At 37.8% G+C, this 15513-nt stretch overlaps 2 protein-coding genes across 4 annotated transcripts; both read right to left on the bottom strand.

Moving 5' to 3' along the window:
* Positions 1–1853: 1853 nt before the first annotated feature.
* On the bottom strand, positions 1854–10467 carry il12rb2l (interleukin 12 receptor, beta 2a, like). Of its 2 annotated transcripts, none has more exons than XM_071473908.1 (15): positions 10332–10467; positions 9749–9862; positions 7977–8124; positions 7685–7833; positions 7312–7454; positions 6373–6514; positions 5983–6059; positions 5656–5869; positions 4667–4861; positions 4408–4512; positions 4149–4283; positions 3445–3606; positions 3200–3269; positions 2735–2840; positions 1854–2526 (listed from the first exon to the last, which is right to left on the bottom strand). In XM_071473908.1, exons 2-15 carry the CDS (start codon positions 9834–9836, stop codon positions 2137–2139), a joined length of 2124 nt encoding a protein of 707 aa, XP_071330009.1. In that variant the 5' UTR covers positions 9837–9862; positions 10332–10467; the 3' UTR covers positions 1854–2136. The 2 variants fall into 2 exon arrangements, with proteins under 2 accessions (XP_071330009.1, XP_071330011.1); XM_071473910.1 differs by having other exon boundaries at positions 9764–9862.
* A 1191-nt stretch (positions 10468–11658) lies between these two features.
* On the bottom strand, positions 11659–15407 carry rln3a (relaxin 3a). 2 transcript variants are annotated; one of them, XM_071473898.1, is made up of 2 exons: positions 13159–15407; positions 11659–12479 (listed from the first exon to the last, which is right to left on the bottom strand). In XM_071473898.1, exons 1-2 carry the CDS (start codon positions 13316–13318, stop codon positions 12193–12195), a joined length of 447 nt encoding a protein of 148 aa, XP_071329999.1. In that variant the 5' UTR covers positions 13319–15407; the 3' UTR covers positions 11659–12192. The 2 variants fall into 2 exon arrangements, with proteins under 2 accessions (XP_071329999.1, XP_071330000.1); XM_071473899.1 differs by having other exon boundaries at positions 11659–12476.
* Positions 15408–15513: the final 106 nt, after the last annotated feature.

Genomic DNA, 15513 nt, shown 5'->3' with positions numbered 1-15513 from the left:
CGGTAAGGGCATGCAAGAACTGATTTCAAAATAAAATGCTATCTTCCGATGACCGTGATATCACTCAGTCAGTCAATAATAAATGTTTGGATACATAAACAGTTAAATAAATAATAAGTAATTAAATCTAAACTATTTAACACCATTTAATTGATATTAAATCATAAATAAAATTAATAAGGGCAAAAATAACAACTACCACCTACCAGCTACATTTCAGGAAAGACTGAGGCTTTGTCATTAATGTTGTGTAAATCAGTCAACTTAATAATAGAAAGAACATATTTCAAAAAACAATAACATATTTCCAAGACCAATCTGACTTAAGCACTAAAATGACAGGCTGTCATTGAGAAACTTGTTTCCATAGACTTATTTCACTTCATAAAGTACACCACCTCAGAATGTCACTCGGATAATAGCCCCCTAAAAATTTTTCAACTTTTTCAACAAAGATTCACATAAAATGAAACTGCCTGTTTTCACAGACTGATAGTACGATACAAAATGTCATTATTTAAATTGCCTTTGCTCATTTTGTAATAACTTCTGCTGTTACCGTTTCATCTTGATCTTTTGGAAATGTATTTTTTATCGTTAAGTTTGACTAAGCATTCTCATAATATAAATGACAAAGCCTCAGTTTTCAGTTTTTAAGCATTAGTTATTTTTTTCACCATTAACAATGTTATTGATTATTTAATATTTCATAATATCACGGTTTTTTATGTTATTATTTATTCATTCATTTATTCATTATTGACCCACTGACTGAATCAATGTGGAATCCCATCCACTAGAAGATGGCTTTTTATTTTGAAATCAGTTCTTACACGCCCTTACTGTAATGCCTAGTATATAGACGTACCGCGAAAAACAAAGTTAGGGTCCATCCATTGTGCAAGTTTGGAATGCGCCAAAGAATTTATAAGATAATTAATAATTAATATTAATATGATGTCTTTGATTCTAGTAATTTTGTTTAAATCAATCATCAAGTGAACTTTGTAGCCTAAAAATTCAAAAGATTAATTAAAAAAGATTCATATTCTTCATGTATTTCTTTCTTACTTATTTTGTTTTTATATTTTATAAATGTAGTTCTTAGCTTTCAAGGTGTTCAAATGTTCATGTCATTTTTATTTTTGGGCAGGATATTTTGTAACAGCTTATCTTACAAATACTTTCAACACTGGTTTTCTAGTAAAGAATTCAGTATGCATCTTTACTAACACTGTTGTGTTTTTCTGTATATGCCACATGCCGCTGGACAAGGTGATGTTGGATTGTTGGTTTATGTGTTTTGTTATTACGTGTAATACTTAATATGATGGCTGTGTGATTTTCTGTTGGAATTCTGTTGGAACTGTGCCATTTCTGTAGCAGTAAATACTGAAACTGGCATTGCTGTGTTTTTACTGCAGTGAAGTGAGTTGAATAGGTCAGAAACAAGGACTGGGCATTAAAATTTAATTATATTAAAAATGTAATTGTTTCATGGTGGGCTTTTACCTTTAAATGTCTATATTAAACCAATATTCCACACAGAATTTAATATTGAGTTTTCTGAGATGTTTAAACACATAGCCATGTATATGAGCAGGTGCTAGAAATGTAACTCCTGACTCTGCATACATTATATTAAGGCTCCAGTCTGGATAAATGTGTGGACTTTGAAGACATTATAATTTACTGCGCTCCCACTAAATTGTGGGTTCGTATAAGCATTTGTGTTATTTTTGTCACTTAAAATGCACATGCTTTATATTCTCACAACTAGGCTCAACACAGGGGAATACACGAGTTGTAATTGAAATAGAAAAAGTAAAAATGAAACCAGAGTGAACAACAAATGGAGAAATGAAAATGTAATCAAATGAAACATCAAAATAAACAAATGCAAAAGGAGGAAGCCAGGGAGGAAAGAGGGACTGGTTGACTGATCATGAGCTTTGGTTGGCAAATCTTTCCCATCACCTGGGTCTACCCATAAGGGTCCTGCAGAGAAAGGCTACAGAAGCCTGCCAAGAGGGTCATGGTCTCAAAATCACATTTCCAAATTGAAAATTTTCTGCACATAAAAAAAAAAAAAATACAAAAAATATAATTGAGCATGTACATTCAAACTTCCAGTCATCAAACCTCCAGTATTTCCGTAGCAGAGGGCATGAAGTGCTTTTCATAGCCTGATGTAAGTTGTTCTTCTGATGAGCTCCAACAATCATCCCCATCCTCCTCCCTGTCCCTCTCCTCATCAGAGTCTACCATTTTGCTGTACTCCTGTCTTCCATATCTGTGGTTTGGCCTGTCAGCCTGCTTTGTGACAGCATCCTCGCTCTGATTATCTTTGCAGTCCATGTGTGAGCAGCCATCTCCCAGCATTGGCCTAGTTAATTCGTCAGGGTCAGAGGTTTTCTCCTGGGAGGTTAGGATAGCACTGGGCTGGATTTGAACAACCTCCAACATAGAGATATTGGGATGTGGCTCATTGACGGGGATGCAGATCCAAGCCAAGGAGTCATTAATCTGCAGGGAGATAACACACAGGAGTATTTTGGTAACACACAGTAAGAAACTGGGACTTCACTACATTAGAGAGTGTGTAATTTTAACAGGATAAGCACTGACCGGTGGAATAAAGGCATTATGCAGGCTCAACATTCAGTGTAAACCCTGTTCTGCGATTAGATCAAGGCTCACAGAGGATAAAGAAATCGTATCATAAGTCTCTCACCTGGTGCTTCATCTGTCTGAAGATGTGGCTATTGCTGGGATCTGGCACTTTCTCACAGAAACATGAAGTCATCAGTGGACACACTTTATTTGCTCCACGACAAAAACTAAGACAATAGAGTAAAAAGACATAAGACAGACACTCTTCATAATCTCACAAACTCTACAGAATGTTGAAGATTAATTTTAAAAACTTGTACTTGTTTTCCTTATCTTCACATCAACCTTTTATTAGACAAGACTGATTAGTCTTTTTATCTTTACTGTATTCCCACTGATTTATACCTGCTAAAATATTTCCAGTGTTATTAAAGACAATCACACTATCACAAATGCCACAAATCATTGTGCAATAGTCAAAGGTATTTAACAACAAAAAAGAAAATAATTGTAATGTACCGCGCCTACTGATGAGACAAAGGTATGATAATAGAGATTCAGAAAGATAAGATGATGATTATCTCACCAGAGTAAAACAAGAATGCACATTATAACCAGCACCAGGAACACTGAAGACACGGCTGCTATCCAACCCACTGGGAAAACAGAGAGAAATTGGATGAGAGAGATAAACCACTGAATGTCTCAGTGTGATTAATGTGATTAATCTACTTATTACACTTCTTAGAAACTCTTATAGTATTTTATCATACATCTCATACTAAGTGCGAACATAGTCAAAAAGGTAAGAGTTAAGATGTGATGCAATACCATAATTGTTATCCTCTTCAGTTTTGAATGTTGTGGTTGTATTTGCTCCAGGCCCGGCTACAGTCACAGCTCTTATCCACGCCACATATTCCTGGCCTGGACTCAGATTCTTCAGCTCAAAAGTTCCATTTTCATGCTGTCTGGATGCACTCACATTGTACACTAGGAAAAACAAATTGTTTGGAGTAAGGTTGAGTATTTAGAGAACAGCTGGCAGAGACGCACCAAACTAATTGTGATATTACTTTAGTTCTCTATCTAGAAAGATTTTGTAAACAATTTTGAAATGTAAGTGAACAAAGCTAAGAGTCTGCAGCCATGCTGGCAGCCTCATGAGATTTCGAGATAAATGCTAATGCTAACATGCTCACAATGGTGGTGTTACAGCAGATATCTTATTTAGCATTTTCACTATTTTGTTAATTAGCACTAATCCCAGCTGAGGTTGATGGGAGTGCCATTAGCCTTGCAGATATTTATTCCTAAACCAAAGTACTGGACCCAATGATGGGTGAAACAAATTTCATCTTTCGGGAACTATGAATGTCTGCACAAAATTTCAAGGCAATGCATATAATAGATGTTGAGATATGTCAGCCTGGACCAAAACTGTGGCCCAACTGACAGAGAAACAGTGTCACCCACAGACATCAATATTTTTCCTTTACTAATTACTACAACTGTAATATTGTGACAGTATGTACCGTTTTGTCTGCGTAATCCTATTTGGTAGTACTGGATCACCCCATTCTGCTTAAACAGCGGAACAGGCTCCCAAAACAGGGTCACCTGAGTGGCAGTAATGGAAATCACCTTAAATGATTTCACTTGGGAGGGAGCTGAAAAAAGATTGAGAAAGGGACATGAGAATTACAAGTTTATCTTGTTTTTAATACAAAGAGAGAAGGGAGGTCAAATTTAGCTACAGAAAGGGCTGGCCATAAACGATGCATAAAAACTTACATCCTTCATGTGAATATCCAACAACTGATGAGAGGTGATGAACTTCCAGACTGCGAGACACTGAAAACAGTGACACTTTGAAGGGTGTGCCTTTTTTAAACTGACCTGTAGGTGGAGACACATACCAGAGTAGAGCAGCCACTTTGAAAATAGCCAGCAAAAGTCCGACTTCAACATAGTCATAGTCAACATGTGGGAAGTGTGTCATCTTTTCCAAATACTTCTGTTATTGCTATGAAAGAATCCAAATCAAACAGACCTTTAAAAAACACTGTTGTTTGGTTTTTCTTCACTTTGATCCAGTCGAATCCTTTGCCTGGAGAACAGCCTGCTTGTTTGTACTGCACGACATATTCCTTCAGGTTGTCAGTGTGCCCAGAGAGCAGATTCCAGGACACAGTGAGGTTAACTTCATTCATCTTCACGTTAATTTCTTGTTCATTTTTCCCTTTACCTAAGCAAGAGACAAATGTTTTGTTAGTTCTGCTGAGACACATGAAAAGTATAATTGTAAAATGATTGTGGCATTATTGTGGCAGAGAACAGTAACTTTCAAACAGTGGCTAAAACTTGAACTATAATTTTTTACTTCGTTCAAATTTAACATGCATGTTAAAAATCACAGCACAAGCTCTGGGGCCATATTCACAAAATTTCTTAGTACTAGGAATCCTCCTAAACAACTCTTAAAGCTCCTGACCCCTTTGCTATGGAAGACATCGTGTTTCTCGGTTAGTTTGCTCACTCTGTCTTGATTGTTTGACTGGTGACCAGCCCGTGTCAGTGAATGTTTAGTAAAATGTTTATCATTAATATAAAGTAGCATGAAGAGGAACTACATTAGATTAAATTAGACAAGATTAAAAACTAAAGTATTCATAAAATTAATTAAAATTAAAAAAATTAAAAATTGAACTAAATTTAATTTAATTAAACATTCCATTAACAATAGACATAGACATTCAGATTTTATAACATTTTATGCATAATTTTTACAAATCCCAAATATGAAATGAAGTAAATAATACTGAGTACTTTTTGAAATGAACACATCTTCACACTTTGATTGGTTAATTCTACATTTGATATATTCTACAAGTTTCTTTAGTCATCTCGTGATTATTCAATGCACGATTGATGAGCCAGTTAGGAGCTACTTTAAGCCTAAGGATGTTGTGAATGTGGACGCGACTACAGCCCCTGATACAAAGCTTTCTTTACTTATATGATAGTCTGGGTAACTAATACCTGGTATTGGCAGCACCAGAGTAGAAGGCTCTGTGGCACCATGAGCATTGAAGGCTGATACAGTAATCGATGACACATCCGTGAGAGAGGTGTTGGTGTGGCATTGCATTTTATTGCACAATTGACCACTCAGGTCAGTTGTGGACACAGCTGTGTCATTATTGTAAAGGAGGGTGACTTCATATCCCAGAACACTGCACTCCTGAGATAGGTTCTGGATGGAAGAAAGGCAGGGAGATGACAGCAATGGGTGAATCTGCATAAAGTGAGATTCTGGTTCATTATTCCAGTGAGTGAATGATGATTGTGGATCCTTTGTTTACCTACCTTCCAGGTCAGAGCACAGTTAAATCTTGCAGGGGATATCCCACAGTCCCACCATATATCTGGCTTTCCAACAGGGTCTGAACAAGAGAGGTAAAACACGTTTTGTGTGAGTGGAGAAAATGGTTATTTGACAAGACATGGTAATTACTGAGCCTTAAAGCTGCCGATAGGTGAGGTTTATTTTACCTTTGGGCAGAGCCAGGCCACCTGTTTTCCCCTGTTTCCAATCTTTACGCTACGATAAACTAACCGGCTGCAGTCTCAACATTCATATTTATTGTACAGATATTAAGGTGATATCAATCTTATCATGTAACTCTTGATAAGAAGAAGAGATTATAAACATTTGTGAATATAAACTTGAAGAACACATCACAAATGAGGACTCACTCGTTTCCACATTCCTTATTCTTTGGATTGTACTCCAGTCACTTGTTAAGCCCGTTTCACAGGCACAGCGAACTTGAAATTCGTAGACTGTGCAAGGCTGGGGACTTTCAATCGCATACATGTTAAAGAGTCCACCCTCATGCTGCGAAGAAGAGGAAAAAAAGAGTTTGCGCATACATTCAGTTACCGCAGCTTTAGTCAATTAACAATATATAGTTTTTCTTGCAAGATTATCTTTGACCTTTTTTCAGGACATTAATTAATTCCCTATCCCCTCACTGTCAGAGTCACACAGTGTGGTCCATCTAACTGTAAATGTAGGAATCGCTATCTGATTTTCTTGACAACTGCTCATCCGATCGACTTCAAACTTTTTGTGTGTAATATTGAGGGCCCAACTGTGAAGGGCTTTGGATGAGAAGATTCTCAAGAAAGATAAAAAGGGGAACATTAAACAACAGTCAGTTAGGGTTGGGGCGAACTTCCATGTATCCACATAACTGATGTCATCGGATACGACAATGACATGTCACAAATGTAACTGTGCCTGATCAGAGCTTGGATTTCCAGGAAAACAAGCTGCAGCTATAAAACCTGAAGTGTGGGAGTATATTAGCTGAGACCCAAGCTCTGTAAAATGGAAATGGCTTATCAAACAGCTTATATTTGTGGTGCTGTTGAACTGTGCTGGGTTGTAGTGAGAGGTCTCCCTGATATTTTGTCAACCATAATTCATATAAAAGGAATGGACAAAATCAGGTCTATTATTATCATTATTAATATTACAAAGGGACATGGAAATGATATGATGACGATTACGTGATTGAATAAAATGCTGAACTATTAATGAGACAAGCACATTTTGAACGGGCACTGCACTAGCATTGAGAGAATGAAAAGAAAATTTGGGGAAAGACAAAACCAAAACAAAAAAGACACCTCAAGCCAAACTTGGTCTGGCTCGATCCGATTCCGGACGTAACAGGTTCCCAAAGAGAACCCCAGTTCATCACAGAAGGAATCCCACTCAATCTCTATTGAACTCTGCTGCCTCAGTGTAATGTTAGGAGGTGGTGGCTTGCCTAGAGACAGAAACACAACTCAATTTGAAATATCACCTAAAATCAAAATGAATAATTTGAAGATAAATTACAGTTAAAGTCAGTACCAACTTTTTTTCATTCAAACAGGTCAATTATTTTAATTCTGTTTGTCAAAAATTCAAAATACTACTATTATTATCGTCATTATTATTATTGCCTTTGATAGTGGTGTCTGTATTCATGAATGAGAATTTGCAGGACTGACTCACTGATATCTGCTATGTTGAGGACAACTTTCTGTGACTTGACAGAACCATGCTGGTTCTTAGCCTCGACCCAAACATTAAGTTCTCCCTGGTTGGCAAAGTGCTCACGATGGATAATTCCACTTCTCATCTGACTGGTCACATGCCCATCACTGGAAGACAAGGCAAAACAGGATACCAGGACACCACGGTTAAAACTAAATCAGAAGGCTTCTCCCCAAATTATCAGACTATTGCCATCAGTACTTTAATGATGTCCGATGGCTAAACAAGGAATATCTATGGTTGTGATTACTTGCTGATTGCTGGCTCCCAGTGCAGGCTGTAGTTAGTGGGGATCTGAGGGACCAGCCCTGGATCCCAAGCACAGTGGATATTTACACTACATCTTTCCTCACTGCATGGGAAATAGCACTCAAGATGAGAGGGAGAGGCGGGAGGATCTGGAGAAACAGAGAGTCAGGGGTAAGAATAAAACTGATTAACTTTTCATAATATTTCAAAACTCAGTCAAAAAATAAATGGAGACATTATCTTGTGACAAAAGCAGTTTCAACAAAAATTGAGCATTATAATTTTTATGAAGGTAGGATTTATTGTACGACTGTGGTATTAGACTATGTTAGATTTAGGTAGGTTTACCTAATAAACGTAGTGTTCTACTCTATAACCATGACATTTGAAGGCCCTAAAGGGGTTTGGATTACAACAACATTTGGCACCTTGTATGAGCTCTTTAAAAGTCCCTTGGATTGTCCTAAAAAAACACATGCAGATCCACTGGCTCACACAGTAGGAAAGAAGTTATGTGAAGTTACTGGCAGTGGTGCAACCACCATGTGTCATAGCAAGCAAAACTGAACCACTGCAAGAAACCTTCAAGATCTTATGAGTCACAAAAAATAATTACCAACGGTAAAAACAGCTAAAAAGCAAACAGATGCATGTAAATCTCCTCAAAATAAGAATCTACTAGAATCTTTAAAACTTCTCTACAGCTCATAAATTTAAAAAAAACTCCTTTGCTGATCTACTGTCAATTTTCGGCAGTTTTACATATGCAAATTAAATGTAAACTTCTTTTGAATATTCATTACTGTTTTAGTAAGACTAATGTCATTGTCAAAGTAGCAAAGAGATAAAAAGAGAGAGGCAGTGACTACAGAAGATGAAAAAAGAGAGCTAGAAAGCAACCACAGAAGTAACCACGAAAAAATTCAGCCCTACTAACTCATAGATGTATCTGCCGTTCCCTGATAACACACACACCATTTTTTTCTTATTCATCGCAAGACTGTTCACCTTTGCCCATTTCTTGTAACACTGTAAACCTCTAGCGGTGATCAATCGATGCGTGTACAAAACACGTTGCAGGGAAGCACGCTGTCAGTAACATTAACAGGAAATGAGCACTTTGATCAGTCTGGGTCCCAATAACTGCACCCTTCCTTTGTCACCACTTCCTCTTCAGTATAGGCAGTAATGGTAAAATCTGTTTGTGTCGGTCCATAAATGAGAAAACATATGGGCATATGACCTGCATGCAGTGGCCCAAAGCATCCTTTATCAAAACAGTTTACACGCGATGCAATGCCATCAGTGAAAGCAAAGCATGTGCTGCACATAAAACACTCGGCTCATTCTTTATTGTTGTCTGCTTGAAAGTGCAAGTTCTTTAGTAACAGCATAAAAGTGCATAGACCATCAACATTATGTTTTGCTGTAGAGAAGTTTAGTAGTGGTGGTATTTAGACCTTCACTAAGGTTTTATGTACTCTTTTATATGGCATTAACTTGTAGGCACCATTTCCAATTGAGCTAATATCATACTTTGTGTTTGTATTTTGTTTGTTTAACCGTACTTTAAGTAAGAATGGTGGAGTGAAAAGGGCCATGTTTTTTTCTGAATGCAGTGGAGCATGAAGTAGTGTCAAACTGAAACACATGCACGCACACGCGCACACACACACACACACACACACACACACACACACACACACAAAGTACTCCAAAGAACCAAAGAATAGGCTAAATTGTACATATACATTATTTAAGTAATATGTGCACCTTGGATAAGCCTACCTGCTGGAGCACAACTATTTGGTAGGATGACCAGCAAGATGGACAGAAGCCACCTTGTCCTTAGTGTGGCCATTACATCTGAACCCGGGCCTCCAGTGTCTGTGGGAAACACAAATAAAAATGTACATACACACAGAAAATGTATGTGTAGCCACATAAACTACAGCCTGTATTAGCCACATTCCTCAAGTGCAGGAGCGTCGCTGGTGTTTTTATCACTGCAGACAGAGTGAACTATCACAACATGTGGAGCCGGCGCATCGATACACAGAACACTGCGTGTCTCTGCAGTTTGGCATACGGACAGACTATCTGCCTAAACATTCATGTCAGATGTAGGTGCGGGTAAATTAGCTAATAAATAAATCTAATGTTAAAAATGAATGTGGTATTGAACTAATACGTGGAAGCACTGTGATGTGAACGGTCCAAATACTTTAAGTGAGAAGTAGCGGAATCCGGAGGTCGCACCTCAATATTGTTCTCTCTGAAATTACGGCAAGCTTTTTGTTTTTTTTGCTCTTCAATATCAGCTTACTATAATAGCTGTTAATTCTGAATGGTTTACCTCATTCTGAGACACACCGCGATGCCAGTCGGTCATTTTGCAGCGGTATGAAACACAAGTCGCTGGTTAACTTTGTTTTGAAGTTGAAATTGTCCGTTCACTTCGCCGGGTAGCCCCGCCCATTTCTGGAATAACCAGTGACGTAAGCAAACACGTCAGGCGCACACATATTCACACACACACACACTCTCACACTCTCACACACTCTCTCACATACACACAAAGGATGTGTACACAGTATTAGCAATCACACGTAGACTATTTCACACAACGCGGTCTGATGCACTTCCTGTACACTGGCTGCTGAAAATGTGTTTGTGAGAACTGGCACAAGTATCTTCACTGAGAAACAACACAGGTGACTTTTTCATCATGAAAAACTCACTGTCTACATGATGGACAATGGTTGAATGTAACAGTGCATTTACCTGTCTGCCACACCGACATACAGATTTGGGGTACTTGGCCACCTAGGCTGAACAATTGTTGTTGAGATCCAAGTAAATTGAAAACGAAAACTGTGCGTGGCAGTTTCATTATTTCCCCAGACACCCAGGAGTCAACCAGCACTTTAGAGCTGGAAAGACCAGCTGATTCTGAGAAAATCAACTAATCACCAAGACCTGGCATCGAGATGATGAGATCAAGCGGCACATCATTTAAGTCCAGTTGTGAGGTCTTCAGACTTGTTCCAGTCCCCAACACCTGTCACTAGTTTGTGATCTGTTACACCAACTGCAGCACCACCCAAGTCTTCATGGAGATGCCCTGACCTAGTCATATGGCCATAATTATTTTTAACATATGGATAATTGTGGTAATTGTGTTTTTTACTTTCCAACATCATCATCATGACCCCTCATATATATCTTGTGACCAGTAGGATGGGGCTTGGCAACATGGGAGTCACTGAACTACTGTATATTAAGTAGTTAGAATTAGTTCCAACCCAAGCGGCTACATATATGTTCTATGTTCTATATGTTGTTTACACAATGAGGCATCAGAATTAACGATCTAATCATGTTATTATGTAGTTAAAGAACTTTACATACTTTAAGTACATTTTGCTAATGATACTCCTGTACTTTTATTCAAGTTGAATTTTGTTTGCAAAACTTTTCCTGTAATTGATTAATTTTACATTCATGTAGTGGCCCGTTTACTTAAGTGAATGATCTAAATACTTCCTCCATCCCTGAAAATGTGTCTACGTCAACAAGTATGATGCAGACACATTTTCATGCCATTGAAAAATATGCAAGGGCAGCACATTTTAGGGAAAGTAAGGCTTAAGCCTTGGTAATTTAGGAAAGAAGACATGTCATTGACACACATTTAGTTTTTATTATGGGTCTAAACCTTTAACCCCTTTAGTGCGCTGTGTGCTGTGAAACAAATTCAGAATTCCTACAATGCACTAATAACTTACAAACAAGATGAGACATTATCAGACATTAGTGACTTTTTATGCTGCTGTTGTCAAATATTAACAAAGCATTTTTTTTCCTTGACATGTTAATGAAAAATAGATAAATAAACATATAAATAAATAAAATCATTATCACATCTTTGATAATGGTTGAGAAGGACAAAACAGTTTGGTTCAAATAATATATAAAATATATAAACATTTTGAGCACACGGCAGCCCTTTCCATATACTTCATAGATACTAAAACATAAAACATTTCAAACAGCTCATGTTATGAGTTAACTGAAAGACACTGGATATAAAATATACCTAATAAGGTTCATGGGAATTGGGGGAAAAAAAGGGGTGAATGTGTTGTGTGTGTATTTATGTGTCTGTGTACAAATATGCCCACCGATGTATTCACTCAGATGGTGAGGGTCGACTCTCAGCAAAGTGAGCTGATCTCACTCTTGCTGCAGCCCCACTTGCAGCAGGCATTGGACAGACCCACCACCACATCCCGGCCCTTGCGGTCAGCCTTGCGCAGGGCTTCCAGGATCTCCTCAGTGATGAAAGAACGGGTCGGCCTGCTAAATACTCCTTCCTGGTCGTCTCTAGATGTGAAGCTCAGATCTCTGTTTCTTTGAAGAAGACTCTCCACCACCGAGTTGTGGCTCAAGCCCTCTGAGGACTCATCCTGACGGGAGCTAAATAGGTCCTCTGAAACATCTGCTGCCGTAATGGATAAAAGAAGCATTCGTTAATAACCACACTTTTCTCTTATACCCAGTGAGTAAATTATAGTTTGTCCTTTTCATTATCTTTTCATTTCTTTTCATTTCATTTTGATGGCAGGATTGACAGCAACAATGCCAAATCCAAATTTACCTGGTTTACAGCCAATATGATGTAACCTACATTTAATTTATTTCAGAGTCAAAGGCTCAAATAAACTGGGGGTGGGATGTTTTATCAGTATACATAGCTTAATACAGTATCTGATGACAATGCAAATGAGAAATATAGCTCTCTGATTTCACCATAGATTATCCATTATCACTGACTGGGCCAACCACACTAAACAAAAACATTCAATAAAAATGTAATTAGGCTAGTACTATTCTCTGTCATTCCTTCTCCCCCCACTGAAGTAATCATTGGCTTTTCTGGACAAATGCACACAATCACAAATGAGCATAAGAAAGCAATGACAGACACTTCATTGTGGACATACAGTTAATTCACAGGGATCCAGAGAAACCACTAATTATCATAACATTAGAAATGAATAGTCATGTTTAAGTCAACGTATTAAAACTCATATAAAGTCATCAGATGAAACCATACCAGATGCAGATAAAAAAACATCATAAGGTTAGTAATGGTGAAGATGTAGCACCTTCAGTCTCACCTGTGCTCTTGAGTGACCGTCTCCATCGTGAGCCCCCGCAAGTGAAGATGACTGCCCGGATGAACTCACGACCACAGAGCTTCACCCCATATGTTGGGTCCTCCATGGGCTGAACCCCAGCCACCAGCAGACACACGGCCAGCACTGTAGCTTTCCACATAGTACCCCAAAGAAATGAAGCAAGCAAGAAGTGGTTAAAATTACAGTAGATTATTTGCTTTGAGCGACACTTAGCTTTCTGTCTCCCGGTTTGCAAGAGCTGTGCCTTTCTAGGTGACCCAGGCGTGGTTTATAAAGGGGTTTGGAGCCCTGTAACAGAGACATACATATTGCGCACGCAGGCCTTCTCTGAGAGAGGAACAGATTTGAAAGAGAGATACAGTGAGAGACCTTTATGAAGACAAAAAGCGGACCAAAGGTGGCATAACTAATGAATATGTCAGAGGCCTCTATGATCAAATAGTGTTTTAGCATGTGAAGCACTTTTGGCACCTTCAGTGTCCCTCAGTGACTTCATCAGATCCCACTTACATGTAATATGTAAAACATTGTACAGCTATGGGTCATTTGTAATTGCGCTTTTTGCGACGCATACTGATAAAAATGTCAAACAAAGGCAAATGGCGTGACACTATTTGAAAGAATGAAACTTTTAGCATAGTGACAGATTACAATTCTTTCTCCATCTGTGTAGGGAAACATAAATTTGCAGCTATATAAATGATCTTTTGTCCCCTACTGATACTATAGATTGTTGTGTAAGATGCATGGATACTTTACGAGCTAAATGAAGCAGTCAAATAGATCAAAGTGAGAAAAAAAATACTATTTATTATAAATAAATCTTCAAGTTGCCAGCTGACACCATCTGTTGGCACAGATGAGTACATGACATGAGTAGCTTAGGGATAATCAACACAAAGAGCAACTGGGTCCTAAAAGAAGAAGTGCATTATAAATTGTCATTTTTTTTCCAAAATAGAATAAAATAAAAACATATGGTGAACAGACATTGCCTGAACACATTAAATTAATCTTTCAGGCCTAATTACTCATATTGCCATGAATTCCATGATAAGATGTAACGCTCTCTGACACCACTACAGGGATATATTTAGGCCATTGTAGCTGATATCATAGTTATTTACATCAGCTTTGCCATTTTTATTCCACACACGACCCTGTTCAACTTCCATATGTATAATTTTCCTTTTCTCTTGAAAATCGCTCATTCTGTCATCTCTTTGCCAAAAGGTGAACTGGGAGGACTGAGACAGAACCAGTGACATTTTCAAAGTCAGATAACATAGAAGTCTTATTATGAGTCAGACTAAAATAAAACACATTTTTATCTGTGTATCCACATAGTCAAAGGTCACTCGTTTAGGAAATTACAATGGGGATGATGAATTTGTAATTAATGTGATGATAACAAGCAAACAAAATGGCATTTTAGGATGGTGTCCATGCTGCCACTCATTAACACAGTGTCATAGACGTGACCTGGGGAGGTTATGGGAGCAATATCAAAATGCTATAGGCCATACTTTTTTCATGCCTCTTTTTTTTATGAATGTGTGCTTTATGGACAATGGACACTGTTGATGAAACCGTATATTTTCATCATACATATTGTATCATTTATTTTTTCTTATTAAATAATTTATGCATTACTTTTGAGTTTCAATAGGTGTTGGCATATATACTGTATTCTTTTGTATAACAGATGCATAGCTATAAGTAACTCAGGGTTTGCTGGCTAGAGGGCTTGAGGTAATTGAGCTATCCTCGCTGTTTACAGCAGATATGCAGATGTATCTTTTTTCTTTAACCTGTAATATTATACAAAAATTATGACAAGAGAACACTGGTTTCTTTGCAATGCTAGAACTAAAAGTAGACGTATACCTTTCTGAGATGAAGTGTGTGTCCAACATATTTGTAAAATAAATCTACAGTACAAAGGAAGTAGACTTAATTAAATACAAACTGTCACCAGAAGTAAATAATCGTACGTCATTTCGGAGAAGTCAAACTAGTGAACCCTGAGGCCATTGACTGAATGGGATAGGTTGCAGTGTATCGACTTGTACCATACAGATGTGTCATCACCAAAGATAAATGGTAGCACATGCAGTAATTGTACTTGTAATAGCCACTCTGTTTTAAATTTTAGATAAAGTTACTACGATATCATTCATTACTACTTTCACTGGAAGATTCACCGCAGTTGTAAAAATGTTGTGTCTATGATACAAATGGGCGTGGAAGGCTTTGTAGTAAAAAAAAAAGTTGTCGCTGTGACTTTAAGACAATTTGGCAGCGCTCAGCCAATCAGAGCAACGAAGGGGGAGG

This window comes from Trachinotus anak, unplaced genomic scaffold (assembly GCF_046630095.1).
Source record: "Trachinotus anak isolate AG129_WGS33_773 ecotype Australia unplaced genomic scaffold, CSIRO_AGI_Tana_v1 ptg000003l, whole genome shotgun sequence".
NCBI classification, from domain to species: Eukaryota; Metazoa; Chordata; class Actinopteri; order Carangiformes; family Carangidae; genus Trachinotus; species Trachinotus anak.
The sequence above is the reverse complement of the archived record's forward strand: the minus strand, read 5'-3'. Positions and strand labels throughout refer to the sequence as shown.